The sequence below is a fragment of the Trachypithecus francoisi genome, unplaced genomic scaffold (genome assembly GCF_009764315.1).
Source record: "Trachypithecus francoisi isolate TF-2019V2 unplaced genomic scaffold, Tfra_2.0 Lachesis_group3, whole genome shotgun sequence".
Taxonomy (NCBI): Eukaryota; Metazoa; Chordata; class Mammalia; order Primates; family Cercopithecidae; genus Trachypithecus; species Trachypithecus francoisi.
In genome coordinates this window covers 15,408,351-15,420,734 of record NW_022681468.1, presented here as the reverse complement: position 1 = coordinate 15,420,734, position 12,384 = coordinate 15,408,351, and the positions used below count along the sequence as shown (strand labels likewise).

Below are 12,384 nucleotides of genomic sequence, written 5' to 3'. Positions count from 1 at the left end.
CTCTTCTCATTAAACTCTTATTTTAGAAAAGTTATTTTTTCCTTAATGTTATTTTGTTAACATGCTATGTTAAAATATCATTTTTAAACATTATTTTTATTTTAAACATTAAACATTATTTTTAAGTGATTTTTTTCCAAAAGTCTGTTTTAATTTCTAATATGGTAAAGATCGATAAAAACAAATCAAATGAACATTTGGGGAATCCTCAATTTAACAGTATAAAGGGATCTAGCTGGGTGTGGTGGTAAAGGCCAATGACCCCAGGTACTTGGGAGTCTGCTAAGGGAGGGTCACTTAAGCCCGGCTAATTTTTGTATTTTTTTTTTAAGTAGAGACGGAGTTTCGCCATGTTGGCCAGGATGGTCTCGATCTCTTTACCTCATCCACCCACCTTGGCCTCCCAAAGTGCTGGGATTACAGGTATGAGCCACCACCTCCAGCTGAGACCCCCCATCTCTCCAAAAAAAAAAAAAATTGCCAGGCATGGTGGTGCAGGCCCATAGTTCCCATTGCGTGGGAGGATTGCTTGAGGTCAGTAGGTTGAGGCTGCAGTGAGCTCTGACCACACCACTGCACTTCAGCCTGGGTGACAGAGTAAGACCCTGCCTGAAAAAAACAAAATAAAAAATAAAAATGAAAACAAAACAAAGAAAAAAAGAGTCTAAAGGCATCCTGAGAAAAAAAGTTCGAGGAACGCTACACTGTGCCACCAAGAAGATACCGTGTGAATAAGTACAGTGGAATACTATGCTACTTTAAAATGAGATCTATGTATCCTGACATTAACTGATGTCCCAAATATACTGATAAGGTGTTTACAATTAGGAAATGGGAAAACAATGTCAAAAAGAGAAATGCCGCTCAGAACATCACCAAGACAACTGCAGGTAGAAATTGACCAATAGCAAGAAAAAATATAATGAAGGCTGAGGCAGGAGGATCACGAGGTCAGGAGTTCAAGACTATCCTGCCCAACATGGTGAAACCCCATCTCTACTAAAAATACAAAAATTATCTGGGCACAGTGGCGTGTGCCTGTAATCCCAGCTACTCGGGAGGCTGAGGCAGGAGAATCGCTTGAACCTGGGAGGCAGAAGTTGCAGTGAGCCGAGATTGCACCACTGCACTCCAACCTGGGTGACAGAGGGAGACTCTGTCTCAAAAAAAAAAAAAAGGAAAAAAAACAGAAAAAAAAAGGTCCCTCCCTGCTTCACATCTTGGTTCCTCCTATAAAATGAAATGTGAGGGCCTTTCTTGTAGGGTGTTGCCAACCCCCACCAAAACACAACACAACACTACACTCTGGGGATTAGAGGTAATGATGGCTGGTAGTATAGAGTAAGGTATCCTTCTAACAAAGTCTACATTAGAGAGAACTCAGCAAATATTTTTAAAAGGAAAGATTTTGCATAAAAATTATAGATTTCTTGCTGGGTGCAAGTTAATACAGCAAGATTTATAGTTAAAAAAAAAAAAAATACCTACCTCACAGGGCTGCCACGAGCATTAACTGAAATTTTTTATTAAAGTGCCTATCCCAATATATAGTACATAACCAGCACTCAATACTTTTTTTTTTTTGTTTTTGAGACGGAGTTTCACTCTTGTCACCCAGGCTGGAGTGCAGTGGCACGATCTCAGCTCACTGCTAACTACGCCTCACAGGTTCAAGCAATTCTCCTGACTCAGCCTCCAGAGTAGCTGGGACTACAGGTGTGCACCACCACACCAGGCTAATTTTTCTATTTTTAGTAGAGACGGGGTTTCACCATATTGGCCAAGATGGTCTCGATCTCCTGACCTCGTGATCCACCTGCCTTGGCCTCCCAAAGTGCTTGGGATTACAGGCGTGAGCCACCGCTCCCGGGCTCAATATTTGTATTTTTCAGGGCACCATCATACAATCTTCACTGGTAACGCTGTACTGTTGTACAGCAGGAAAACGAGTATTAATAATGACCCATAAACACATTATGAATAAGAGGTTAACCAATATATTCATTTACTGTTTAGGAAAAACATTCTAGTACACATTTAGTCAACATTCCATAAAAAAATTACTGACTTTTAAAACTTATGGTAGGCCAGGCATGGTGGCTCATTACTGTAATCCCAGCACTTTGGAAAGCTGAGGTGGGTGATCACTCGAGGCCAAGAATTGGAGACCAACTCAAGACCAGCCTGGGCAACATGGCAAACCCTGTCTCTACAAAAAATGCAAAAATTAGCCGGGCATGGTGGTAAGTGCCTATAGTACCAGCTACTTGGGAAGCTGAGGCAGGAGGACTGCTTGAACCCAGAATATTGATGCTGCAATGAGCTATGATCGCGCCACTGCACTCCAGCCTCGGTGGAAGACTGAGACCCTGTCTCTAAAATTTAAAAACAAAAAAACCCAAAAACACCTTCTGGTAAACAGTTTTTATTCATCTGGAAAATTCACTTGTTTAGAAGATTTACTTCCTGTCACTGAAGAAATGAGATAGTACAGACAATTCCTGTAATTTTTATGGTTTTATCTTCACTATCAACCAATTAGACTCAGGTAGCAGGAAAGTAATATGGGAGTGTTTGGGTTTGGGTTTAAGTAACTTTGTTTGGTCTTCGCCACAGCCCTGATTTGGATAAATACTGAAGGATTTCAGAATGAACAGCTACACCATTGTCACTCTTAAGTAAGCAGCTCAACCCAACAGCTTCTAGAGTATATTGTCCTTATCAATATTCAAAGCTTAAGGCAGGGACTTATGTACTATGCTTCATTAGTAGAGAGAAAGCACCATCAAAAATGAGTTAATGCCAGCCTGGGCAACATAAGGTGACCCCGTCTCTACAAAAATAGTAGAAAAAAATTAGCCAGGCATGGTGGTGTACACCTGTGGTCCCAGCTACTAGGGACGCTGAGGTAAGAGGCTTACTGGAGCCTGGTGGTTAAGACCTGATCACTGCACTCCAGCATGGGCAACAGAGTGAGACCCCACCTCAAAAAAAAGAAAAGTCAGTGGGGTCCAAAATCTTATGTAGGTGGGAGACTAAAGTATGCTTTAAACCTCTAACAGGCATATGCTCCAAGTCCTTTTTTCCTGATTCTTTTGGAAAAAAATTTAAATGCCTCATTACACAATGGCATTTAAAAACTAAAATGGGCCAGGTGTGGTAGCTCACAGCTATAATCCTGGCTACTCAGGAGGGCGAGGCAGGATTGCTTGAGGCCGGAAATTCAAGACTAGTCTGGGCAACAGAGTAAGATCCCACCTCCCCTCAAAAAATTTAAAAATAAATCAACTGCGTGTGGTGGCATGTGCCTATAGTCCCAGCTACTTGGGAGGCTAAGGCAGGAGGATCACTTGAGTCTAAGAGTTTGAGGCTCCAGTGAGCTATGATCGTGGCACTGCACTCCAGCCTGGGTGACAGAGCAAGACCTTATCTCTAAATAAACAAACGCTTTTCAAAGTTAAATACTTCCCCTTGTACCGAAACTGAGCTCTTCTTGGTAAATATACAGAATGCTTGGCATATACAAGATTCTATACTACTGACTTAACTTTTCATTTCTCTCACAGCCCTCACCGCCAAAAGCTTTTCCACCCTATGTGTTCTGACCTCCTTTTCTAATTATAGTAGGGGTAGAGGCAGACCCACCTACAACAAACATGGAGTTCTATCAAGTGGCAGAAACAGCACAGAATCCCAGTTTCACCATTCGCTAGCAGTGCTGCCTTGAACAAAAACATTTCTCCATGTCTCATTTTCTTCATGCCTTAAGTATCAGTGAGAATTTAACCTGTTTTAACTCTGTAAGATGTGAGTCAGAGAACAGATAAAACTATTTTGAAATGTAAATAATACTTTATAAAATTCAAGGTAAAAACTCAATGTAAGCACACTATTCTGGATGCCTTGGCAAGTAATTCATAATAAAGAGCACAAATATAATTATGGCCAAAGACACTCTTCAGTGTGTGGAGGAATTCCAACTTCCTTACATGTCTTTCTTTTAAAAATTTGTTTTTAGAAATAGGGTCTTACTCTGTCACCCAAGCTGGAGTGCAGTAGCACGACCATAGTTCATGGCAGCCTCAAACTCCTGGGCTCAAGCAATTCTCTGGCTTCAGCCTCCTGAGTAGCTGAGACTACAAGTATGTGCCATGTGACCGGCTAATTTTCCAACTTTTTGTGGAGACAGGGTCTTGCTATGTTGCCCAGGCTGGTCTCTAACTTCTGGCCTTGAGCAATCCTCCCCCAGTTTGGCTTCCCAAAGTGCTGGGATTACAGGTGTGGGCCACTGTGCCCGGGCTCTCTCTCTATATTTATATATATATACACATACATATAAATACACACACACACACACACACACACACACACATATATATTTTTCCTGATACAGGGTCTTTCTTCATCAGTCAGGCTGGAGTACAGTGGCTCAGTCACAGCTCACTGTAGCCTCAACCTCTGGGCTCAAGCAATCCTCTTGCCTCAGCCCCAAGCAGCCAGAACTACAGGTGTTTACCACCACACTTGGCTAATTTTAAAATGTTTATTTTGTAGAGATGGGGGCCTCACTTTGTTCCCCAGTCTTACATTTATCAATTGTAAAACTGGCAGGTGGATGTGGTAAAAATCATAATGCTGAAAAGTAGTACAGTAGGGCAGAGGGAGAGAGGGTATCAGGAAGAATAGCTAATGGATGCTGGGCTTAATACCTAGGTGATGGGTTGACCTGTGCAGCAAACCACCATGGCACACGTTTACCTATGTAACAAACCTGCACATGTACCCCGGAATGTAAAATAAAAGTTGAAGAGAGAAAAGCAGTATAATGATTTGATCACAAAGGGAGAGGACAAATAAGGTATGAAATTATTATCCTTACTTCAAGTCAACAGACACGGCATACAATGAAATAATTAAAAATAAAAACAAAATTATCTGAAATGGAAGATGGAACTTTGCAGGTACATGGCTATCATAGAAACTGAGAGAAAATAAGGTAACCTATCTTCATTAAAGAAAAGCACGGGCCAGGTGCGCGGTAATCCTAGTACTTTAGGCAGCCAGGTGGGAAGGATCACTTCAGACCTGGAGTTTGAGACCATGCTGGGCAACACAGTGAGAACCTCTCAAAAAATTCAAAAACTGGGCCGGGCACAGTGGCTCACGCCTGAGCCCAAGAGTTCAACACTATCCTGGGTGACAAAGACCCACCCCCTTCCATCTCTTACAAAAAAAAAAAAATTTTTTTTTAATTACCCAGGCGCAGTGGTGGGCACCTGTAATCCCAGCTAGGCAGGAAGATCAACTGAGCCCAGGAGTTTGAGGTTACAGTGAGCTATGATCCTGCCACTGCACTACAGCATGGGCAACAGAGCTCTTAAAAATAAAAATTAATTAAAAAAAAAAAAGGGCCAGGGCGTGATGGCTCACCGGAGGTCAGGAGGAGTTCGAGATCAGCCTGGCCAACATGGTGAAACCCTATTTCTACTAAAAACACAAAAATTCACCAGGCGTGGTGGCAGGCACCTGTAATTCCAGCTATTCATAAGGCTGAGGCAGGAGAATCACTTGAACCTGGGAGGCGGAGGTTGCAGTGAGCCGAGATTGTGCCATTGCACTCCAGCCTGGGTGACAAGAGCGAAACTGTCTCAAAAAAAACCAGAAAAAACAAAAAACAAAAGGGATGTGTTCTTCCAACCAATTTTGCCAGCAGAAACCTGCTGGATAAGGATGCAATCCAAGAAATGGGCCCAGAAGCTTAGTGGGACATCCCTTTTCCTCTAAAGCAAGTTAGGCTGAGTGCCAAGTTTACTCAGTTTTGGAAGGGAAGGGCATACAGTACTTACCTAGACAGATCTGCTCTGTAACATGAAGGCCACAAGTACTTCCATTTAGAAATTCGCGTCTGTGATTTTTAGATGAGCATATAAGCTCCCCTAACAGGAACTGAGCCTACAGTTGAGATAGCATTATCATAGCTTCCCCTTCCACAAAGACCCAATAATGAGAAAATTTTAAAACTACCCAGGCTTTCTATAACCACGCTAAAACTATATATATTACAAAATTCCCAAACACTTTGTCATTACTAAGTAGTGTTTACAGTTTAAAACGAATTGCCTGAAATTGAATCCCAACTCATACCATTTTAATAGATGAATGACTTTGGACATGTTATCATCCTTTCCAAGAGAACTTACTTAAAAAAAAAGAAATGAGGCCAGGTGTGGTGGCTCACGCCTGTAATCCCAGCACTTTGGGAGGCTGAGGAGGGTGAATCATCTGAGGTCAGGAGTTCAAGACCAGCCTGGCCAACATGGTGAAACCCCATCTCTACTAAAAACACAAAAATTAGCCATGCATGATGGCGGACGCCTGTAATCCCAGGCTTGAGGCTTGAAGCATGAGAATCCCTTGAACCTGTAAGGTGGAGGTTGCAATGAGCTGAGATCATGCCACTGCACTCCAGCCAGGGTGAAATTCTGTTAAAAAAACAAAAACAAACAAAAAAACCCATCATTTATTTCACAGATATGCAAAAGCCCCTATCACCCTATCTCTAGCACTGACCAGTTTCTCACCAAATTAGCTGACAGACTATTTCTAAGGTAGATGATTAACACATCACAAAAACTTAATTTTATAGAACATAAAATATGCAAAAGTGTTAAGAATCAAGTAATTTGTTTTGTTTTAAAGAAATAATCTGAAAATCAAAAGATTTTTTTGGGGAAAAGCTACAAGTAATTTAGAAAAAAAAACTTCAACACAACCGTGACTAGGTCAAGCCCAAGCACGGAAAAGCGCAATAATTTTAGGTTTCTATTGGACAAATGACTCAGTTTATGGAAAATCAGAAATACTTTCCACTTTGCTCATGACAATAAAAAGAAAATATCAATCATCCTATGATGGAGAATGGAGCAAGCACACAGTAATGGCTGACCCCAACTAGCAGTTAACACAAAAACATTCATGTAAAGCTTGTAGATAAACTACAATTGAGATTTTTGTTTTTTGTTTTTTGAGAATAAGTCTCACTCTGTTGCTCAGGCTGGAGTGCAGTGGCGCTGATCTCAGTTCACTGCAAGCTCTGCCTCCTGGGTTCACGCCATTTTCCTGCCTCAGCCTCCTGAGCAGCTGCAACTACAGGCGCCCACCACCACACCCGGCTAATTTTTTGTATGTTTTTAGTAGAGATGGGGTTTCACTGTATTAGTCAGGATGGTCTCAATCTCCTGACCTTGTGATCTGCCCGCCTCGGCCTCCCTAAGTGCTGGGATTACAGGCATAAGCCACCGTGCCCAGCCGAAAATATCTTTAGGCTAAAAGTTATTTTCATTTTCTTTAAAATACAACTTCAGGCTAATAGAGCAGCAAATGCAAGCAGACAGTAACATGGGGGTTTAATAGGGCTAACAGCACTAAATCAGAGCACTGTTGTGAGAATTATGTAAGTCAATATAAGTAAATTGCTTAGAGTTTGGCACACAGAAGGTACTCACTAAATTTTGACTTATTATCCCTACTTAGATATTAGAAGAAATGTTAACCATCAAACTAAAGATTACTGACAATATTTCTCAAGTATCCTGGAATTTTTTCTAAGTCCAGGGTGAGTGTGTGTGTGTGTGCACGTGTGTGTGTATGACAGGGTCTCCCTCTGTCACCCAGTGCAGTGGCATGATCATAACTCACTGCAGCCTCCACCTCCTGGGCTCAAGTGATCCTCCCACATCAGCCTCCAGAGCAGCTAGGATTACAGGCCCCTGACACTGCACAAGCTAACGTTTGTACATTTTGTAGAGATGGGGTTTCGCCATGTTGCTCAGGCTGGTCTCGAACTCCCGAGCCCACGAAATCTGTATGCCTCAGCCTCCCAAAGTGCTGGGATTATAGGCGTGAGCCACCGCACCCAGCCTAAGTCCATTATTTGGATTCAGTTTTCCTTACAGCCTAAACTTACAAGGGCACATCAGTAACTGAGTTAAGCTATCTCCCTGCTAGATAAAAACTAAAGTCATTTTGTTTTAGTTATTTAACTTCCAACCTGCAAAATGGAGGAAGAGAGATTTGTGGCTATTTCCAAAACGGTAAAAATATAAATGGAGGTTGGGCGCAGTGGCTCACACCTGTAATCCTAGCACTTTGGGAGGCCGAGGCGGGCGGATCACCCAAGGTAAGGAGTTCGAGATCAGACTGGCCAAAACGGTGAAACCCCATCTCTACTAAAAATACAAAAAAATTAGCCAGGCATAGTGGCACATGCCTGTAGTCCCAGATACTAAGGAGGCTGAGGTAGAAGAATTGCCTGAACCCAGGAGGTGGAGGTTGCAGTGAGCTGAGATCGTGCCATTGCACTCCAGCCTGGGCGACAAGAGCGCAACTCCATCTCAAAAAATATATATATGTATATGTATATATTATATATATGTACTATATACCGTATGTACTACATATTATATATACAAGTACTAAACACTGTATGTACTACATAATATATACTATATATGTACTATATGCTATATGTACTATGTATTATATATATTATACACACATATGGAAAAAAGTTTTATATTAACATATAATTATATTAACATAGAATTATGCAGAAGAGCATATTTCTGATAGTATGACATTAACTTTTTATGCTTAAAAATATCTTAAGGGATTTTTTGTATAATGAATCAAATTAAACACATGATGTGAAGGTTATATGTATTTTTTTAATATGGAGTTCAAAGAATTGATCTCATATCTACACATGCTTTCGGCTGGGATGGTGGCTCACGCCCATAGTCCTAACACTCCGGGAGGACTAGGCGGGTGGATTGCATGACGTCAGGCGTTCCAGATCAGCCTTGGCAACAGGACAAAATCCTGTCTTTATTTTTATTTTTTTGAAAGTAAAAAATTAATAAGAAATCTACAGATAAATCTACTAAAAGTCCATACCTTCTAACATACTATGTAAAGTTTTCCAAATGTGTGAAAGATCTAGAGTAGGTTATTACGTGAGTCACATACAAAATTACGCTAACACTTGACATTCGAATTGTATTTTAAGAAGCCAATAATAGGCCGGGGGCGGTGGCTCAAGCCTGTAATCCCAGCACTTTGGGAGGCCGAGACGGGCGGATCACGAGGTCAGCAGATCGAGACCATCCTGGCTAACACGGTGAAACCCCGTCTCTACTAAAAAATACAAAAAACTAGCCGGGCGAGGTGGCGGGCGCCTGTAGTCCCAGCTACTCGGGAGGCTGAGGCAGGAGAATGGCGTGAACCCGGGAGGGGGAGCTTGCAGTGAGCTGAGATCCGGCCACTGCACTCCAGCCTGTGCAACAGAGCGAGACTCCGTCTCAAAAAAAAAAAAAAAAAAAAAGAAGCCAATAATAACTCAGGCCCAGAAAAATATATCCAACATTCAAAAATTTTAAATGCCCCCAAAAGGAAATAATTTCTTTCCAGATTTAAGTCATTTTGGGTAACTTTATAACCTGTGGGCAATATACTCCAGATTACCACTTTCAATTTAAATAGAACATCAATGTTCCCAGAGTCTTCAACTACAGAAGGGCTAGTCTTGTTGGTTTTTCATGGAATTGGAATTCTGGGTAGAGTCCAATTGAAGAAAATTCCTTGAAATTAGTTTGTAACAATTCAGACACAGAATCACTACAATCATAATAAACTGACCTCGTTAGCAACTGTAACTATAAGCCAATGTACCAAGAGAGGTGGAAGAGAATTTACTTTCACGTTTGGAAGTAACAATTTGACAACAGTTTTACCCCTCTTGAATATTTTAAGTGAAATTCACTGTATATCTCCAAAAACAGTGGCAATCCCTAGAAAGAGTAAGTCTTTTAAAACATGAAACACTCAGAAAATGTGGAAAAAAGAAAAAAAGGGAAACATTTTCAAACAACTTAGTCTTTGAACCTTGAGAGTTGTTTCAAAATGTGTGAAGCATAAACACTAGGGAAGATCCGAAAGGTTTTAAAAATTATCTGCCAACTTCTCTGCACCTGTTAACGAAATTATGAACACCCATTTAAGCAATCAAAAAAAAAAAACTCATATAAAATTATTCCAAACTTGCAAGATGTTTATATAGCGAGCTACACACAAAATTCTGCATTACTATAAAAAAGACAATCAACGCTGGTGAACAAAAATCTCTATCTTCTCAAGGTAAAGCGTTTTCTCTTAGCGTAGAGTTGCCAGATCCAGTGTTGCCAACCTCCAACGGGATCAGAAACATGTAGCAAAAAGATGTTTAAAAAGAAAAAGAAAGAAATCACAGCAAAATGTTCTTCAGAGTATGAAAGGTCCAAGAACTTTCTTAGCTCCAAGCAAAGTTTCATGCCTGCTTTACAGATGGGTGAACTAAGGCAGAAGATCGGATTAATCAGTGTCTTTCTCAAGGTCACTCTAGTGCAAAAGAACAGTACACTCCGGACTCCCCATCTCAGGTCCTCGACCTCTCCACACTCCAGGGCGGCACAGCTCAACACGCTTGGCTCTCTTAGCACCCAAAATGCCACCAGGCACTCAGAGAAAGAAAACATTTCAAGCGCTCTCCGGGGAGCTCCCGCAGGACTGGGGTGACTGGGGTACCTGGGGCCCGCCCTCCCCCGGGGTGGCTGCCGTCCCCCGCCGTCCCTCCGTTCTCGTGGAGCGAGCGCCATGTCCCGCAAGAACCAGGGAGGCGGCCCAGGGCCGTGGGGGCTGCCAAGGTCCCGCCGCGAGGGGCTTCACTTACCGTCGCTCTCAGCCCTGACAAGCAGGGACATGCCCTTCAGCCGCTCCACGTAGCCAGACGACACATGCCCGGTGCCCCGGTCGTCCCACTGCCGGTCCTCGTTGAGCGTGTACACCTTCACCCGCCGCCGGGTGTCGGTCATCGTGCCGCCCGGGAACCGGGGCGGGGGCCCCGCCAGTAGACGCCCAGGAAAGGGGTCCTGGAGAGGCGCGGGGCGAGGCGTGAGGGCGCCCGCGAGCGGAGGGCTCCCCGGCCTCACTGCCGCCGCTGGGCGCCGCGGGGCCGCGCCGCCGCCTGCATGGCCCGCTCCCGGGACCGAGTTCTGGGCTGCCGCCTTTTCTCGCCTCCGGCTCACCGGCGCTATTGTCCAGGCCCGGCGAGCCCGGCGCCCGGCAGCCCCGAGGGGGCCGCGCAGCGCTTCGTAGCCTCCCGCCCCGCAGCGCTAGGAACTCGGGGCTCCCGTCACTGCCCTGCTCCCGCCTCCGCCATGATCTCCGCGAAGCAGCTTCCCGCGCCGCCGCCGCCTCCTCAGGCCGCTGCCGCCGCCGCCATATTTTCCTTCCTTATACCTGGCCCTGCCACCGCGGCCAGTGGCTCCCTTCCGCTCTCTGCTTCAAACGTCAGAAGCCGACAGGCGCCTGATCCTTCTGCAAATGCTACCACTGCCCGGGAGACACTGAAGGCCCCCGGCCGTCCGACCGCCCCGGGCTAGTGGAAGTCGGTTTCCCTCCGCCGCCGCCTCTTCCGTCTTCCTCACACAGCCAAAACCGCCGCCATCTTGGTTCGCCCCTCAAAAGCGGCGCGCGGGGCCACCCAGGGAGCAGCTGCAGGGGCGGCTCGTAGCCCCACCATTTAAAGAGACAGCAGCGAGACCGCGAACCTTACTGCGGTGGAGGCTTCCGACGGAGGCGGGAGGCGGGCGCGGAGTTGCCGAGGTGGCGGGAGCGCAGGGAGCGGAGGAGGCGGGACGCTGACTGCGCCGGTGACAGCCCGAGGCTCCCTCGCGCCTCCCTGCACGCACCGTCGTGCGAGCGCGGGGCGGTGTGTGCGTCCGTCGCGCCCTGTGTTCGTCATCAGCCCCGCTCCAGGATGCGCGAGGGGCGTGGATCCGTCTGCGGCCTCTGCGCGCGGGCCCCGGCGTCTCGGCCTCGGGTCCGCCTGCCGCCGCCTTTCCTTGTTCCTTCCCCTATCCCTGCCCCTGGCCTGCGGACGCCGGGCGGCGTGGGCCTGGGCCCCTACCCGCTTCCGAGAGCGTTTTCCCGGGGCCGCCTTTGCGGCTGAGTCGGGTGCTCGGGACCCACCCGGCCCCTTGCGGACTTGAAGGAATGAAATGGAAACGCTTCCGGGGAAGGTCGCGGGTGTGGGCGGCTCGATTGGCGCAGCCTTGGGAGCCGCCATGGGTCGCGGACTGGCGTGGCCAGTGTGGAAACTTGGGACTGTTTGCGTTTTCTGGGCGTGGGACCGAGTCCGAAGTGACAATTCTAAAACTTCACCTTACAGCCTAGGCAGGCCCCAAGTGCTCCATTCCTTCATCCCTATCAGAACTGTCTGCAAGCCTTGTCGGAAAAGGAACTTAAGGCGCTCACAAAAACAAACGCGACACTGCATAATCGGGAGGG

General features: G+C 45.4%; 1 protein-coding gene across 2 annotated transcripts in view; it reads right to left on the bottom strand.

Moving 5' to 3' along the window:
• The window catches only part of PPP4R3A (protein phosphatase 4 regulatory subunit 3A), a 53,292-nt gene extending 41,556 nt beyond the window's left edge, over nucleotides 1–11,736 (bottom strand). Inside the window, exon 1 of one of the 2 annotated variants that reach the window (XM_033191573.1) lies at nucleotides 10,766–11,736. In XM_033191573.1, coding sequence (XP_033047464.1) covers nucleotides 10,766–10,907 — 142 coding nt within the window. In that variant the 5' untranslated portion in view covers nucleotides 10,908–11,736. The remainder of the gene's footprint in view (nucleotides 1–10,765) is intronic. The other variant, XM_033191572.1, reaches the window with a different exon arrangement.
• Between the last annotated feature and the right edge of the window lie 648 nt (nucleotides 11,737–12,384).